We start from the raw sequence: 19,209 nt of genomic DNA, 5'->3' as shown, positions 1-19,209 counted from the left end.
AAATTTGAAAAGTGCATAAATTAAAAATAACCGAATTAAAGTATGATAATTAAATCCATAACTTATGCATAATGGGAAAGTACCAAACATTGGCATAATGGAAAGTGATTCCCATAATAATTAGAGGGAAAATTACTTTATCATGTAGATGAAAAATAATAAATAATTGCTAAGACAAAACTAGTCTTTCTTTTATTTGTGTTTAGAGTATTAACTTATTAATCATAATAATAATAATAATAATAATAAAAGAACACAATTTCATGTTCTCGTCCTCTTTGGTCTTTATGGCTTCAATTCATTGTTTCAAAATAAGTAAATATCTATATTTTTTTGTTATAAATCTTTTTAAAATGTATTTTTTCATTATTATTGAATTTTAGTATTAAATAACGGAAGGGAACCACTTACATGTAGAACTAAAGTAGTTTTACACCTTTTTGTATATTTGCATTATTAATATTTCAATATAATTGTATTTGTTATATATTAAAATTTTTGAATCAATTCTATATTTTTATCATACCGATATAAAATATTTTATATATTAATATTTATTGAACGATTGAAAGTTTTTTACATAAAAGAAATAGTTGAAAATTTTTAACTTACATCAAATTTAACATAAATGATTTATATGAATAAAATATAAAATTTGATAATTAGAATTTAGATCATTAAAATATTAGTCATATAAAAATGTAAGAAAAAATGTTAAACTACTTTAATTTTACACAAATGTAAGTGGATCCCTCCCCTTAATATGACTTCAAAGTATATATGCAATATATGAATACACCTGAAGTAACGAGGAAAATTTAAAATATTGCAGACATTCATAATAATATTTTTTATTTAATAATGGTAAATTTGTAAATTAACATTATATTCTCATAAAAGTGCTGAGTGCATTAAGCATGTTAATTTAGCTTTCTCGAGATTTTAATTACTTTTAATGTGTACCAAATATTGCAAAATAATATTCTCATCAATTACATGACATTGGAACTATTAGATAGGAAAACTCCAAACGGTCCCTTAACGTAGTGTAGTGATCACTTACCCCGGAATTTAATCAATTGGAAAGTGATTTCACATTTTATATGTCAAATTTTATTTATGGTGTGTTTGGACACCACATAGTAATTGGAGGAAAATGTAATTCTTAGGGTAATAGTTAGGAGTGTAAATGAGACATTGGTGCTAACAAGCTACTCGAGTTTGACTCGAAAAAATTCAAACTTAATTCAATAATTATCGAGCTGAGCTCAAGCCTGAGCTATGGATCAAGCTAAATTTAAGTTTAGTAATACTTGACTCGAATGGTTCAGGAGTCTTGTCAAACTTTTCATTTTTTATATTATTAAATTACGTTATTGCCATTAATATGTATTATTAACCCTAAGCTTAATTATTGAGTAGCTCGAGATTGAATACAAAATTTGGTGAATGAGCTTAATTGAGCTAGAGTAGATTGGTTCTATCTCGAGCTGAACTTGAGTAGCTCAATTATATCTCGAGTCGAGCTCGAGCTTAAAAATAGATATTTGGTTGAGCTTGAGTCGAGTATGAAGCTCCAAATTTCATGCTAAGCTCAAGCTTTGCAGTATCTAGGCTCGACTCGATTACACCCACAGTAGTAATTACACTCCCTTGTAATTACAAGGAATTGTAATTCCCTAGGGTAGCGTTTAAGAACTGGAATTTGGATTTGGATTTTAAAATTTTAGTTTTAAAATTTATGATTTATGAATTCATTGTTTCTAAAATCTTTCTTTGGGAATTAAAATGGTTGAAATTTAGGATTTTGAATTAATCCAAATTCATTGTTGGGTTAATTTCAAATTTAGATTTGAATTTCAACAAATTTTAATCCTTAAAAACAATTTTTTTAAAATTTTATTATTTATAAGAATTTTTAACATTGTTGTTTGAACCAGACTAGACCAGCAACCGAACTAGGAATCGTCTCGAGAAAGGCATTAGATTGGTTGACCTGGAAACTGGTACAAATGGGTTGATTGGATGATTGAACCATTTTTTTTATGAAGTCTTTAATGTTCATTTAATAGAACCAAACGGATCGATCGAACCAATCGTATCAATCAAACTGATCAGCCAATAAAATGTAACTTTATAATTTTATATTGTTTTGGGTTAAAATATTAAAAAAGAATACTCAATATTTTCATATTATTTATAGAAAGTTATTTATACATTGTTTACACCTAAATAGAATCATATAATTTAGTTTGTACTTAAATAAGCGGACTTATTTAGGTATAAATTAAAAGTCCAGGGTTTATAAATTAAAATTTTGGAAACTATGGTATAAATAAATTTTTTCAATATTTATATTATTAAATTAGAAACATGAAGCTTGTCACTATTTTTAAGACTAAACTGGACCAACGAGTCAGATCGATTGCACTGGGCATAAGTGGACTTCCTTAGGTATAAATTAAAAGTCAAGGGTTTAAAATTAAAATTATGGAAACTATGGTATAAATGAAAATTGTAAATATTTATATTATATTATATTATATTATATTAAATGCATGAAGCTTCATCATTGTTTAGACTTGGATTGGACCGATCGGTCAGACCGATTAATTGGGAATCAACTGGGGCACCAATCTCAAATCAAGGGTCAAATTGGTTGACTTGTGAACAGGTTAAACCAGTCCAATAGGCCAAACCAACAATTGAATCGGTTTTATTTATTTATATTTTTTATTTTTAATAATTTATTTAATCGAATTGATTGAATTGATCAAATCAAGAATCGATGGTCTGATCAATTTATATATCGGTCCAATTCTGAAAACCTTGAGCTTTGTTGATATATATTATAAGTAAAATTAATTACTTATTGTTTGAGTTTTGATGAAAATGTGAAAAAAGAAATAACAAAAAAGTGCTCATATTTTTAAACAATCTTGGATTTTGAAATCTAAATTTAACTCATATAAAATTGGACTTGGATTTGCCCAAATTCAAATTCAATTTTTTATTTGTTATCCAAATAAAGAATTTGGATTTTCAAATCCAAAACCAATTTTTTTTACTCAAATCATGGTTTCCAAAGAGGTCATAGAAGTATTTGGTTGACAAAGCGTAATTATATCGTAATCTTCTATGTCATGTTTGCTTGTAACAACTCGTTTTTTAGTGGTATAAAAAACGGTGATTACGGAACCCTATTTCAATGTTTGAGCCCATAAATATTATTATTTAATATTTACGATGTGAGTATATAGTTTAATTAAAGTTTATTCCTTAATTTTGTCAATTAAGGTTAAATGACTAAATTGTAAAAATAATAAAAGTTAATCATCATAGATTTTTAATTATCCAAAGGACCAATTGAGCAATTGGACCTTTCCTAAATCACCAAACGGTGACGATGACAACTTTCATCAACCAATATTATTAACTATGATTAAAGTTTAATTAAATTAATCTTAATTTGTTAACATTAATACAGGTATATATATCAAATGAAAAGAAAAAAAAATAAAACCTGTCTTATCATCTTCTCCATATTCATGAAACAAAAAGGGAAAAGAAGGGCTTCAAACTTTCTTCTTCATTTGGTAAGTGATTGAAAATTTATTTCTTGTAATCTTTGTGTTTTTGAGGTTTCAAGAGCTTGATTTAGCTAGCTCATATACCAATTTGTAAAACTGTTAAAGATTTTAAAAGTTTCCATTGTTGATTTCTTGAATTTTTTGGTACTAAATTGTTAGGTTTTAAGCTTAGAAGTGAAAAAAGACTAGTATGTGAAATTTAATTGCTAGTTTTTGAATATATGTACTAAAGTGCATAAATTATGAAATTGGTATAATATTTCTATATTTTTTTATAATAAAGGGTTATAGAAGGATGAAATTGAGATCAGTTTCAAAATCGAAGCTCAAATTTGAACGTTATAGCAATTTTGATTTTAGGGACTAAATTGAATAATATGTAAAATTTTAGGGGTATTCAAACAATGAAATTTAATTGATATATGCATATTATATAATGTTATAAAATGATAGGAATTGACAAATTGAATTGAATTATTATATAGATTGACAATTGAATCAAATTGAAGATAATCAGGGAAAAAGCAAAATTGCAGAGTAGTCCTTAAGATTCAACTGTTTGTTGTTTTGTCAGGTAAGTTCATATGAAGTTTACTATTTTAGTTAATTGATATGTTAAATTGTATTTATTTTGTTTGTGAATTAAATTGCTATGAATTAGATGAATTTGACATCATATAGATTGAATTGTAAAACATGGATATTGTGATTATTCTGGATTGTTTCAAGGTATTGAGATGAATATGAATACCGAAATGTATATGGAATATATAAATTTATATATGAATACAGAGTGTAAAATGATACTAATTTGGTAACAGTGCCCGTGTGAGCTTAATAAATGATTAGGATACAAATGACATGCTATTAGGGTCCCAACGAAAAAGGAAATGGTTCAAATGAATAAGGAAAATTGTTGTTTGATCAATGGCTTATATGATGATTTGAGATCCAACATGTGTTGCAGATTCTCTGAAGCTTGTGTGAGTAATAATCAAACCTGATCTAATGATTATGTGAGCAACTCAAATATGTCAGCTCTTATGAGCATACAAGTCCGGTATCTGAATTCAATTTACTTTCATTCTCCGAGCGAAAACAATAATTAAAATGGAAATGTAATGATTGATCATGATTGAAATGTTATGTTGCAAATTGAGCATAAATTAAAAATATTTGATATAGTATGAAATGATTGTATATGTATATGTATATGTATATGTATATATATGTTTTTTGTATCATGTTTTGTTATGCAAATGAACTAACATATTGTATATGTTGTTGAATTGTGCATGAAAGTAAAAGATTGCCAAGGATGCCATGTTTTGTACCAGTATGTTTCAATTGCTTAAATTGTTGTAATGTTAAGGTAAGTTAAATAAATTTCATTTGAGCTTACTAAACATTCGATATGCTTACCCATTGTTTTCCCCTCTCCTGTAGATTGTCAGCTTGTGGAACATGTCGATCAGATCTACGAGAAGCTCACACTATCTTGCTATAGACTTAGTACTCTTTTGATCATTTTTAGACTTAGTTATGTGGAATGTACATAGGTGTTGCTTTGTTAACTTAGAAATGTTAGTTTGGTTTGAGACTTTGGTTCATGGTAATGACAAACAAAGAAGCTATTAAAGTAAAACTTAAAATAAATATAAAAGTTTGGATTTTTATGCAAAAAACCTTAAAGAACATGAAACTAAAGACATTCAACAAGAAAATCTAAAGCAACAAATATAAAAGGAACAAACTTTAGTTGATTTAAAGTAAAAGAAACTGAAATACATTAAACTAAAAATAGAAATGTCTTACAACTAAAGTACAGAGACTAAAAGTGTAAATAAACCTAAGTTATAGTAATAACTAACTTAACTAACACTAAGAACAAGAAGTAAATGAAGAAAAATAAACTTTAAAACTAAGAAAGAAGAAGAGAAAATGAAAACCCTATAAAAGTTGTAAAAAAAACTAAGATAAAATCTAGAGAAACTAAGGCTAAAACTAAACTGATGCGTGTCTTTCTCCTCATTAGCCAAAATTGACTATTTTAGGCTAAATGCTTATGAATTTTTGTTGCCAAAATTGCCCATACACGGGCCTTGGGTGATTGGTGGATTGGGTGAACAAAGACTACCATTTTTCTCCAATTTTGTCCCTCTTACGATGTTGGCGTCGCGATACCTCAGCCAATTTCGAACCTTGGAGTCTTCTTTGAAGGGTGGATATCACGATACCCTTTCATTTGGTGTCATTTTCAACCTTTAACACGTCCCTACACCACTCAACTACACGTTAGGCCTCCCAATGGCACTATTGGCCAAATTGGGTCACAAAATGAGTAAAAATGAGACATTTACCTTTATTAACTTAAAATCTAAAAATTACGAAAAACTATAATAAAAAAGACGCTAATTTGCTCGAGAATAAGCTCCTTAAGTATACTGGGAAAACCTAATTTGTCATATCAAATTATGACAGATCAATTGTCAACTACTTTCTCGGGCTTACATGTTGCATATAGCGAACTGATTTTAATTTTTGTTACTTGTTTAAAAAAAATTTCTCAAGTGTTGTTGATAAATTTTTATAGTAATGAATATTTAAAAGAAAATATGTAACTATGTATTACAATTTATACTACTAATGTAACACCCTTTGCCCGACCCGCCCGGTCTGACCTACAGGATTCCACATCCGTTTTCGGAGCAGCTATTGTCAAACATACTGTAATTTTATCATTTAAACAAACATTCATGTTTTAAACACATTCATAATATGATATACAATTAAATGCGAGCCTTAATCGAACTTATGAAAGCTTTTTTATTAACTCGAGCACAAAATATGACTAAATTGTAAAGTTTTAAAAATTCAGGTCGGCACCGTGACATCACCTTCTCCACATCGTCACATTGCCAATCAATTTGTCACGTCACAACATTAAGCCACTCGACATTAGGACATCACATACTGCCCAATCAGCATTTCGATGAGGAAATGTGGTTGTCGGGACAAAGACTCTATTTTTTTGTACAAATTAAGCCATTTGGCACCTATTTCATGTCAACCTAACCATTTGCACCTTTGATGCATTTTTGCACAATCAAACATGCATAAAACTTGATCAAACGCATACCAGACATTATGTTTCAACCAATTCAAATCATTCAACCCAATATGCCACAATTCAGCATCAAAACATGTCAATTCAACCTATTCAAACTCAACTATACTACCATGCATTTAAGCCATTCAACGTCAGCATTATACCATTTCATTTCATGAACAATATGCCCTTTAAATACCACTTAAGATGTTGAAACACATTACCAAATCAAACATATGCAAATTGACATTAGTTTGCACAAAATTAATATTTAATTTTCTTTAAAAACTTTCTTGTTATGAATTGTTGTACTATAAAATCATATAAGTAGCCGATTAGACTCTATAGTATACACTATTTATCATTCAATCGTCATCTCATTTGGGCTCAATCGTTGGAATACTCCAATGTTCCATTGAAACACTACACATATTATAACTGACAAGTACGCTTGCAGTAAAACCTCACTTTAAAATTGTTTTATAAAATTGTTTGTTTTATATGCACAAGCGAACGCGGTTTCATTAAGTTCTGAAGGCATTGGAGCAAAAACCAAACTTTCTTCTCATGCATAAGAATATTGATAGATCTTAAAACCAATTCATTATCCAATTCTAATTTCATTATCGAAGGCATTAACTTTCTTGTAGAAGTGTTTTTAAGTTCATGTTGTGGTCTCATTTGTTCCTTAACTATTATATTCCATCTATCAACATATTTGGCCAAGTTGCTTCTAATAGAAGTTATAATTATTTTTTAACAAGATTTCAAAGTTGGATGCTCAATCAAACGTTCTTTTCCATTTCTTTTATTTTGTTAAGTTGATTGTGTTGGTTCACTATCATTGAAAGGAATTTCCCTGGTTCTGAAATGTGACGTTGTTCGAAGAGGCCATAAGGAAACAATATAGCACTCTCAGGCTGTCTTCTGGACAACTTTCATGTACCGGTTACTTTTGGGAGTGGGGAAATTCGTCGTCATGCAAAAGGTGGGCACCACCATTTTTGTTTTCCTTATGATCAGTCTCCCGAAAATGGTGTTGTAAGCTGTCGGGTGGCCAACCACTAGAAATCCACCATTTTTTGTGGTAGTGTGCTCACTATATCCCAATACCACTAATAAGACAATGGATCTTTAACTGCGATAGGCTGGTTTACAAAGCCATAAATCGGGCTTTTAGGCTTGAGCTCTGTATCCTTGAGTTCCATATGGTAGAAAGCTTTGGCAGTCAAAATGTCCACGAAACTACCCGTATCAACCAGGATCCGTCTAACCTGGAAGGAGGAAATGTTGGCTGAGACCACCAAAGGGTCTTCTCTTTCTACATCTAGAACATCTCTCACATCCTGCTTTGAAAGATGAAGGTTCAATGGGGAAGGCTTGGGCTTTTTAATTGTATTTGGAGTTGAAAGGGAACTTCTCATGTAAGCCTTTCACTTTGTATTTAAAGCGACCCATTCTGTGTGTTTTCTCTTAATTGCACATCGATGATTTCTCTCATTGACTTTTCCCCTATTGTCATGCTATGGCATTTATGGCTCTGCTTCTTTGTTCTAAGCTTTTTTGATTGGTGGGGTTCTTGAGCTAGAAATTCCTTGAGATGCCCCTTTCGGATTGCATTTTAATGGCATTCTTTAAATGTACACACTATTCAATCTGGTGCTTTCGAGCGTTGTGGTATCTACAATAATGGTTGGTGTTGCTACGATGTTGATTGGGTGGGAGGTATGGAGTTGTCTCTAGAAGTTTTCAATATTGCACTTATTAAAAAATCTGGGTCGGGGAGCAATTAAGCTTATGATAAGTTCTGAACTTATTGTATGGAGCTTGAGGTTGATGATCTTGGCCTCCCCTATGATTGCGGATGGGTCTTTAGTGATCCATGGTATGGACATTGTTCACCCGCTGATTATTTCTTTGGCTAGGTTGGTTGCAATATCCATACCCACGCCTGTCTACCTTCGAACTGGTCATTGGTTGTTGATAGCCTTGAAATCTCATGAGAGGTGATACTCGCGAAGGGTTATTTTGATGGGATGCTGTGCGGAAGAGTCGGCTCGAACTTTTTCTACCTTATCCCCTTTCGAGAATAATGGTTGGAGTTGCTACGATGTTGATTGGGTGGGAGGTATGGAGTTGTCTCTAGAAGTTTTCAATATTGCACTTATTAAAAAATCTGGGTCGGGGAGCAATTAAGCTTATGATAAGTTCTGAACTTATTGTATGGAGCTTGAGGTTGATGATCTTGGCCTCCCCTATGATTGCGGATGGGTCTTTAGTGATCCATGGTATGGACATTGTTCACCCGCTGATTATTTCTCTGGCTAGGTTGGTTGCAATATCCATACCCACGCCTGTCTACCTTCGAACTGGTCATTGGTTGTTGATAGCCTTGAAATCTCATGAGAGGTGATATTCGCGAAGGCTTATTTTAATGGGATGCTATGCGGAAGAGTCGGCTCAAACTTTTTCTACCTCATCCCCTTTCGAGAATTTGTGTATCATCTTATAAAGGTTAAAAAGTTTGCTCGGGGTGGTTCTAATGATGATGTACCTTAAGTGCTGATGCGAGGTTCCAACAATAAAGGCTTGAATTATCCATTCATCAATAACTCCCTTCGTGACATGTTAGCTACATTGAATCTTTTGACATAATCATGGAGGGATTCATTTGCTCCATGGCGGATGGTCATAAAATAAGAAGGGGACTGTTGTAACCTTTTGTTGGCTAGAAAGTGACTCATAAATTGTTCAACCAATTATCCAAAGGAATGGACGAGTCCCTTAGGTAATGACAGATATCATTGTTGAGTTGTTTGAGACAGGATCATAGAGAAGGCTCTGCATTTTACTTCATTGGATGCCCTCAATATGTTCATGCGTTTGTTGTACCTAGCTAGATGATCTTTCGAGTCTCTTAATTCATTATACACTAAGTTTAAGAACTTGAAGGATGTTGAAATATGGTTGTCGAGGATCTTTGGAGCTAATGATTCGTTGGAGTAATTCCAAACAGATTCGTCTATTTTTACCTTTTTTACTTTTTGCATCAATTCGTCTCTGAAGGCTCTGAGATGCTCTTTCATAGAAATATTGTTCTTACCCTAAGAATGTTGAGATTCTGTCCGGAGGTCACCATTATTTCTACGAGGCTGTAACACCCTCACCCGTGTCTGATGCCGGGACAGGATTCGAGGTATTACCGGTCTTAGACACAAGCAACCATACAAAATTGGGCCATAAAATTTTCATTAAATTTAAAACTATTTATACATATGCATCATCAACAACTCTTATACGAGCATAATTATATCTAATTAACATACCATACCATTGAGCAAAACTTAGCCATTGGACATCAAGACTTCTAGCACATACAACCATTAGGAATTTAGGCCATACCCACAACTCATCATGTATCATGCAAACACAACTCACATCACAAGACATTGGCATATAATTAATATATATATAGGCTTACAACCAATTAGCCAATATAAGCCAAGTTACATGGCTACACATAAATCAAACCTTTAACCACTACAAACCAAAACATAATATCTCACACACAAAATGAATGAATCCCTATACATGCCATAAACTTAAAATGCTTGAATACGTTGATACCGATCAATAGCTTGATAGTGTGATAGAATCTCCGACGATCTCCAACCCGAGCTAGTATATGTGACACTATAGGAAAAAGAAAGAAATGGGGTAAGCTATATAGCTTAGTAAGTTGGTATGTAAATAATAAGCAATCTGTTAACATGCTTTTACCAATCCTCACAACATGTTCTCAAGATAATACAATCAAAATTGCACATAGTTCCACTATTTACTCATGTTCACATCAAGCAGTCTACTAGAGTCATAGTCACTAAATTATTTATATCTTACACTACGGAAATCCAAATTAAGATCCACTTGATTTTCTCAAAACTAGACTCACATATCTTTTTACCATAAAATTTTTAGAATTTTTGGCTTAGCCAATAAGTACAGTTAATTCTCCGAATTTATCCCTATTTTGCTGTCTGATAGTTTTGACCCTTCTTCTCTAAAAATTAATTATCTCTTAGCAGTAGATTCGGATGATATTCCTGTTTATTTATCTTGAAAATAGACTCATTAAAAATTTTAGTAATATAAATTCTAACCCATAATTCTTTTTATACAATTTTTAATGATTTTCCAAAGTTAGAACAGGGGATTCTGAAATCATTCTGACCTTATCTCACAAAAATTCAAATATCTCATAATACGAGATTCTTTTGCTTACACCGTTTATTATATGTGAAACTAGACTCACTAAGCTTTAATTTCATGTCTTATTCAACCTCTAATGCGATTCCCACAATTTTTGGTGATTTTTCAAATTTATACAACTGCTGCTATCCAAAACTGTTTTATTGCAAATTTTACTCTTTCATGATTTCTTTGTATTAACATTTATTTAGACACATATAACACCAAAGCATATTCATAACTAGCCATTCCAATAGCTAATCATTATAATATATTTACATGCCATTCATTGGCCAATTTCACCTATAGATCAACAACAAAGACTTAAACATATTATGTCTCAATTTAATTTGGCCTAAAAGCCTCACACAATCATCAGTCAAATTTACCACATATTTATACCTCATAAGTATAGACCTATAGTCACAAGGTCAGCACAAGATCATTCTCATCAGTATGACTTACTCATTTACATTCTTACCAAATTTCCAATATACATCGAGGTCATTACTCATGAATTTTCGTACATACCTGTATCATTTCAACATGATCATACCTTGTCTTTTCTTTGACATAATCTTTGGATTACCCGTTGAACCACTTGGAATACTAAGGATACTCGGGAAAACTCGTACATAATGCATCGTACAAATGTCATGTCTCAGACATGGTCTTATATGGAAATCTCATATCGATGCCAATAGCCCAGCTATGGTTTTACACGAAGTCTCATATCGATGCCATATCCCAGATATGGTCTTATACGGGATCTCAAATCGATGCCGATGTCATATCCCAGATATAGTCTTATACAGGATCTCAAATCAATTCGGTAATATATATACATATACAAATCAATTCGGCAATGTATATATCTACATATAAATCAATTTGGCAATATATAAAACATATACATTTGAATTCAAAAACATTTATTTACTTATGAACTTACCTCGTACGTAAACGAACGGATTAGATCAACTACTCGTCAACTTTCGATTTCCCCCGATCTAAATTCGATTTCTTTTTTTCTTGATCTATATAAATTAAAATTTAACTCATTTAATCACCTATTCATTCAATTTCATCCAAAAATACCTATTTGGACATTTTTTCAATTAAACCCCTAAAGTTTCACATTTATTCAATTTAGTCCCTATTTCACAAATACACAAAATTCACAAAATTCAATATAACCCAAGCTTAGCCAAATTACTATAGTGCCCCTAGCAGCCCAAAAATTTCATTTATTTCACATTTCAACCACTCAATTTGCATATTTCACAATTTAATCCCTATTTGACATTTTTCTCAAAAATCACTTTACAAAACATATTAATCTATCAACAATTATTCATTTTTCATCATCAACATTCAAAAAAATAAAGCTATCATCAATGACAACTCACAAATTCATCCACCAATTCAAAAATTAGGGCATGGGCTAGCTAGAACACAAAGCAACAATATAAAAAACGTAAAAATTATCAAAAACGGGACAAACGATACTCACATGCAAGCAAAATGGGGTTGGCCGGAAGTTCAAGCTTCCATGGCTTCTTTCTCTTTCAATTTTTAATTGAATAATGGTTAAAGATGATAACTTTGCCTTTTTGTTTTATTTGTTTTGTTATTTTTAACCAATTTACATAATTAACCTTTATAAACACTATTCATTACACAAAATGCCAAACCATCATATTTCACTATCTCTTTAATGAGCTAATTACCAAATAAGGACTTCCACACTAAAGTTCTATAGCTATTTAATACCTTTAGCTAATAGAACACAACTTTTACGCTTTATGTGATTTAGTCCTTTTTACCGAATTAAGCATTCAAATAGTAAAATTTCTTTATGAAACTTTCAAACATATATAATCACATGCTTTAAATACCAAAAATAATATTAAAATAATTTTTCAACCTCAGATTTATGGTTTTGAAATCACTATTTCGATTTAACTAAAACTGGGTTGTTACAACTCTCCCCCCTTAGGGATTTTCGTCCCCAAAAATCTTACTAGAATTTAGGTTTGAATATCGTTTACTCGAAATTTCTTATAACTCATCGAAGAATCCTCTTCGAGGTGATTCTTTCGGAAACACTCTGTCGCCAATCTGAAATTCAATACCCTTAAGTTTCGAGTCTGTATACCACATAAGCCGGTTTGAAGTTGCTTTCAAATTTCATGAATCACTTTCTCTATTCCCCAAAATTACAAATCAATTAAACCTCATATATCTTTTTTTTCCAATTATCTTTGAACTCATAATATAATGTCGGAGCGTATCGTCAAAGATCTGAAGTATTCTCTCAGACTTACCATCGATCTAAAGATGATTTACAGTGTCAAAATGCAACTACGCACTTAAAGTTTTCTGTAGTTTTCTCTATAATTGCGATATAACCCTTGGATCTCAATCCGAATAATGGGGACTGGCACTCTATGAGAGCTAACAACCCCAGAAACATATAACTTAGTTGATCTGTCAAATAAGAAACCTGTACATACCAAAATGACTATACAGATTTTTGTCAAACGATCAACCACATTCCAGACAACATCTTTCTTTTCGGGGATAAAGGAAATCCAAATATGAAATCTATAGTAACTCTATCTCATTCTCACTCCAGTGCTATCACTAACTGTAACAGTCCTGAATACTTTAGATATTCAGCTTTTACCCGTTGACAAATTAACATCTAAACACAGAATCAGAAATATCGGGTTCCTTCTGAAATTCAAAATCGAAGTTGATTCACTCTGAACTTATTCAGACTACCATTCCTTAACACATTTATAAGCTTTTCAAACTCGCAGAGGAAATATCTCTTTGCCTTTTTAATTCAGCTGGAATTAGACCAACATCAGATAGGGTGACTCATGTAATCAACACTTATAAAATAAACAAGGATTTTCCGTTCAATTATCCGTAACTATATCTGCTTCCTTAAAGGTAAATTGATAACTACACATATTCTAATCCGTTCATTAGTGCATTACTGAAAAAAATCACGAATTCTTTACTCAATTCAAACTGAACCCAGAACTAAAGCTTTGGTTAATAATACCTTCAACAGTTTCAACTTTGCTAACATGCAACCGACCATTCAAACTTTCACAATTGTGATAACTTTATCAATCAGAATAACTTTAACCCATAATAATAACATCATTCAATTAGAACAAATCTGATAGATATGTTTCTGTATCATGCCTTCAAGAATATCAATTCTTCATTCAAACTGTCCGTCTACACACTCGTGAATACCCAAAATTCATTATCATACCTGAGGATACTTTACACACATATAACTCAAATTACATTTCAACAGACCAACTTGCTCTGACAAAACAACTGAGTTGATCTCAACTATCGAATAATACATACCAAAATACTCTTTCTTCAAACTGTTAAACAACTCAAACATATAATCTTTTATAATTCCCATAACATATAGGTCAAGGAAACAAAATATCCGGATTGAACTCATTTACCTTAATCAGACTTACCTGAGAAAAGAAAACCATTATAGAATTTGAATTTGAGCTTTCACTATGCATACCTTTGCTTATGTCAATTCTTTTCACAAAATTTAGAGAAATCCTGATACTAAAATCACCACGTTCCTTTGATCGAACCAGGATTACACCCATAATAAACATAACTATCACAAGCCAAAGAACACACTTTAAAATGAGTCATGATTGTTACTTTAAGAAATAAGGATGATAAGAAAACCGAGATAAAGAAATCCAAGATGCGATATCATATTGAAAGTCTGAAAGCATAACTCATAGGAAAATAATAAAGATCTTGATGATTCCTCAGAGGAATCCAGAAGAAAACAATGCTTACACATTTTGGTATCAATTGAAACAGAGATAATATATTTTCCAAATATACATAAGAAAAAACATTGTCCAGCGGAAACAGAAGAATAGCCTCACATAATTTTCACCATCAACCTTTATTCCAAACATAACAGAATAGAACCTTAGAGAGATAAGATATGCTAATCATTAACCAACCAGAACAATAGTACTTTCATCTAACATTATAATCAGCTAACATTCTCATGTGGTAATAATTTCATCAGAAAACGAACAATCACATATATCTCTGAGGATAAGTGAATATAAAAATACTTAAGAGAGATCATCATAATCTATTCAATTACAATTGTCTCCCTTAGACATCTTTACGATTCAAATATCATTTCTCTGACTAATTCTATCGTCACTAATCCCGTATTATTCTATTCACTTACGGAAATTAATTCAGAAGAAATTCCAACAAATACATACTTTAGATATCATACCTGAATGAATCGACAAAGGAATCGATATGGGGAAAGCCACTAGATCGATTAACTTGGGAACCGGGCGGTTGAACTGATTTTTTATTTTTTTAAATATTTTCTTTAAACCAAAATTTTATTTTCCAACTATTAACATATGTCAAAATAAAATATTCTAACAAAGGTTTTCAGGACTGGGTTAGTGGTCAAATTGAACAGGCCACTAGTTTGTCAGTTCAATTGATCCGTCTAGTTCAATTAAACAAAACATTAAAAATAAAAGAATAAAAGAATCGGTTCAACCGTTCAGTTTCCAAGTCAACCGATCTAATGGCTTTCTCTGAATTGATACTCTTGCCGATTTCGGTCTAATCGATCCAACCAACTAATTTGGTGCATTTCAAGTTTTTATGATTTTTTTTATAATTTTATATCAATTTTAATACTTTTAATACTTTTTATATTTTTAAGTAATTTATATGATTTTTATAGAATTTTAATAGGTTTATATAAAATTTTCAATATTTTAAATGTGTTTTATTAATGTTATAAACTTTTTTTATAATTTATTTGAATTTATTAGGTTTTTTATATTTTTAATATTTTATAATATTTATAAGTTTATATAATTTTAACTTTTTTAATATTTAATAAATTATATATTTTTTCCTATTTATTTTGATTATTTTATAAATTTCATGATTTTTTTTATTTTTGTTAAATAAATATTAAATTAAATCAGATGTTCCATATGTCACCATCTAATTAGCACATCAATTTATTTTAACAATCACAATAGTCAATGAGGAGATTATTTTAGTTAACCAATTTTTTTTTTCATTTTCCTAATGGCTTTTTATATGTAAGCCAAAATCAAAAGGGTTTGCCTCTGTAAGATGTACCATAAAAAACATATCTTTGTACCATGAAAACAGATGCAGCAAATTTTCAAAATTGTAAAGGCGATACCAAAAGCATCTTTGTTTCTCACTAAACAGACTAGCGTGCCAGGCGTATGCATTCTATAAGCTCATCTCTTCAGCAGGATGCGTGGGTCTATGTTAACTGGCGAAAAATTCTTAAGAGATGATTGCCTGAAAGGAAGCTCCAGATAAGTATTCTGTATTTTTCAAAGTGGCTTGAGACTGTTTGCTACCTTTTTCTTTCCTCGGACAGTTCATGTCGGGATTTTTCTTCCCATGTTTACATATCTTTTCCAGACAGGTTTAGCGATAACTTGTGCTGGAATTAAACTTCAGCTGCTATGGCTGTTTTCTGGCCACTTCGTTTCTTCTTTTCAATTTGCTTCTGTGACTTATTCAAAGTTTGGTCAGCCTTGGACACGATTTTAGAGACTGTGAATCCAGCCTCTTCGAAAAGCTGTGCTCTATTAGGAAGCAAAGCATTGCGAAGAACAACGCCAACTCCTTCATAGGTCCAAACCCCTAAAACTGCCTCTCCTTTAAGTCCAATAGCAAACCAACCAATACCAGCAGCAGCAATGTCCACTGAACTCGATTCCCAGCTATTACCCGAAATATGGAATTCCTTTCTCACCCAACTGCCAAGCTGTCCTTCTCGTTGCTCTCCAATTGGTGGCTAAAAGCAAGCAGCAGACAGAAAGTGTCAAGGGTAACATTATACACAAGCAAAAATGCTGTAAAAGGATAGCTATATAAACTTTGCAGCACATCCCAAGGCTGTTTCAATTCCAAGAAGAATATCATATTGCAAAGTGAAAATCTGAATAGAGCAGAATGGCAAAAAAGCATTTTTGCATTGCATCACTTGTATCAAGTGAAAGATATTACTCCCTTGAGATGCCATACCTGTAACTGATGACCAATATGATCCTCTAGTATTCTTTGTGCATTTTCAGTTTTCCCCATGTGTAATGGTAGATAAGGGGATGCCCAAACCGTAACATATAGTGATTCCACAGATGACTCGTCAATGTCCAACCTCATTAATCCAGCAATATGAACTGTGTTACCAGCCTGTCAAATTTGAATCTATTAGCATTAAACTACAAAAAGGAACCAAAACGTGAAACCCAGAATTATCTAGAGAATATCTGAAACAAAACACCAGCCAGCAAAAATAAAGAATCTATTCTGACCAAAAAATGGGCAGAAAAATCTATTTACAGACCATCGCAACAGCAAATTCTAGCTAAATTTAGGTAGGTAGCACATTATATTGAAAGTAGACTAATGCTACTTGTTTTGAGATTCACCTTGATTCTATACGTCCTTGGTTTCAGCTCCTTACTAATATAGACAAGCTTCTGCTCCTCCCTTGTCAACCTAGTCGTCATCTGATGTGGCTGTAAAAGCCCTGGAGTATCAAATAACTTTGCCTGTCCTGGCAGCACCCCTTCCACTCTTACTAGGCCCAAAGTTGTCCCAGGCACCGGTGCCTCTGTTAAGAAACCAATCTTCCCACCAACACACTTGCCAATGGCATTGATCAATGTACTCTTTCCAGCATTTTGGGCACCCACTGCCCACACAGTACCTCTAGGCCCTGCCATCTCCACGACATCATCCACCAAGTTTTTCACCCCCCAATCCTTCACAGGACTCACAAAATGCAATTTTGCAATCTTGCTAGCTCCACCTTCCTTCGCTCTCTGCCTTGCCCAATGCTCAAATCGCGTAGGTGACAATGAGCTAGGTAAAAGATCAATCTTAGTAACTACAAGCACAACCCTAGGCACATTTCCGGATTTTCCCTGTTTCCAAGCTGAGTAATTCTCTTCAGTTACATCAGATACAAGTTTTGCCACTTTTCTTGGAAATGATCCATCAAAATCTGATGCATCAACCACCATTAACACCACCGACCGACCTCCTGAAACTGATCCCAATCTCCTCCCGACTGTATGATCAAAATCAAATTCTGGCAATAAGTTCTCCATCGTTGGATCCTTCACCTTGCCATAGTGGCGCAATGAGTGACATCTAGCACAAACCACAGGCTTTTCAGGCATTTCTTTATCTAGGTTTTCTTCTTCAAGGTCAGGACTTTCACGTTTTTCCTCCAAAATCAGACCTTTCTTGAGAAACGCTGTGAATTCAGGTTCTGTTGAAACAGGTACCAAGTGGCGGGAACTTGTTTTGAGCGTCGGGTCCTTGGTCTTTGTTGGAGGCTTGATGAAGAACCCGACAAGCTTAGGGTCTGAGTCCTGCATGTGAACCCCACATCCTGGGCAAACAACATTGTAGGGAGTGCCATCATCATAGTTTCCATCTCGGTTCAGGGTCAAAGGTTTAGGAGAAGATGGCTCCTGCTTCTGCAGATGTTCTTGAAGCTTTTTAGTTGCTGAAGTTGTGGCCGTAGATTGAGAGGAGAAATGATTGGTGAAGAAGATGAGGTGTGAAAACTTGTTGGGAATTTGGGGCGTATTTGCAGGTAATAATGGACTTATCAATGTAGTTGAAGTAAAAGATGGTTTGGTAAAGAAAAGGGCAAGAGAAGAAAGGGGTATCAAATTCGACGGAGAAAGATTTCTGGCTCTAAAGATCATTTCTCTAAAAACCAACGGCAGTGGGAGAAGAGAAGCAAAAGATAATTAAAAAAAAAAACCTGATTTGCAGAGACGAGAGAGAGAAGAGATGGATGATGGTAGCAGGAAATGACGATGGAAGAAAGAGTAAAGACCTTTCAAATAAGTGAACAAAAAATTAGGGTTTAATAAAGGCTTAATATCTTTTTTGGCCCTATACTATAGCTAAATTCTCACTTTGGTACTTGTATTTTCTTTTATCAGTTTGGTCCTGTACTAGCTAAACCCTATACAGTTTTTAAGAATTATTAACCCCTTTAAATTTCTTTGTTAAATTTAAATCAATTACAATATTATTTTTTTACTATATGGTTATTAAGTGAGTTTTTCTCTAAAATTTTAATATGTTACACTAATATATTTAATAGAAAAATTTTAACGATATCAA

The 19,209-nt window shown here is 32.3% G+C and overlaps 1 protein-coding gene across 1 annotated transcript; it reads right to left on the bottom strand.

The window, feature by feature from the left end:
* Nucleotides 1–16,152: 16,152 nt before the first annotated feature.
* LOC107912419 (GTP-binding protein BRASSINAZOLE INSENSITIVE PALE GREEN 2, chloroplastic) lies at nt 16,153–18,921 on the bottom strand. Its single transcript, XM_016840598.2, has 3 exons — nt 17,490–18,921; nt 17,083–17,250; nt 16,153–16,852 (listed from the first exon to the last, which is right to left on the bottom strand). Exons 1-3 carry the CDS (start codon nt 18,780–18,782, stop codon nt 16,502–16,504), a joined length of 1,812 nt encoding a protein of 603 aa, XP_016696087.1. The 5' UTR covers nt 18,783–18,921; the 3' UTR covers nt 16,153–16,501.
* Nucleotides 18,922–19,209: the final 288 nt, after the last annotated feature.

This window comes from Gossypium hirsutum, chromosome D11, assembly GCF_007990345.1.
Source record: "Gossypium hirsutum isolate 1008001.06 chromosome D11, Gossypium_hirsutum_v2.1, whole genome shotgun sequence".
In the NCBI taxonomy this organism is placed as follows: domain Eukaryota; kingdom Viridiplantae; phylum Streptophyta; class Magnoliopsida; order Malvales; family Malvaceae; genus Gossypium; species Gossypium hirsutum.
Note: the sequence above shows the minus strand (reverse complement) of the source record. Positions and strands in the feature narration are given on the sequence as shown.

Bases quoted from the DNA above. Each gene is read 5' to 3' on its own strand.
- LOC107912419 (XM_016840598.2), bottom strand. From the start codon at position 18,782: ATGATCTTTAGAGCCAGAAATCTTTCTCCGTCGAATTTGATACCCCTT. The intron at 17,251-17,489 runs GTGAATCTCAAA...CAAATTTGACAG, and splicing joins CAAGGACGTATAGAATCAAG to GCTGGTAACACAGTTCATAT. The intron at 16,853-17,082 runs GTATGGCATCTC...GCTTGCTTTTAG, and splicing joins ATATTGGTCATCAGTTACAG to CCACCAATTGGAGAGCAACG.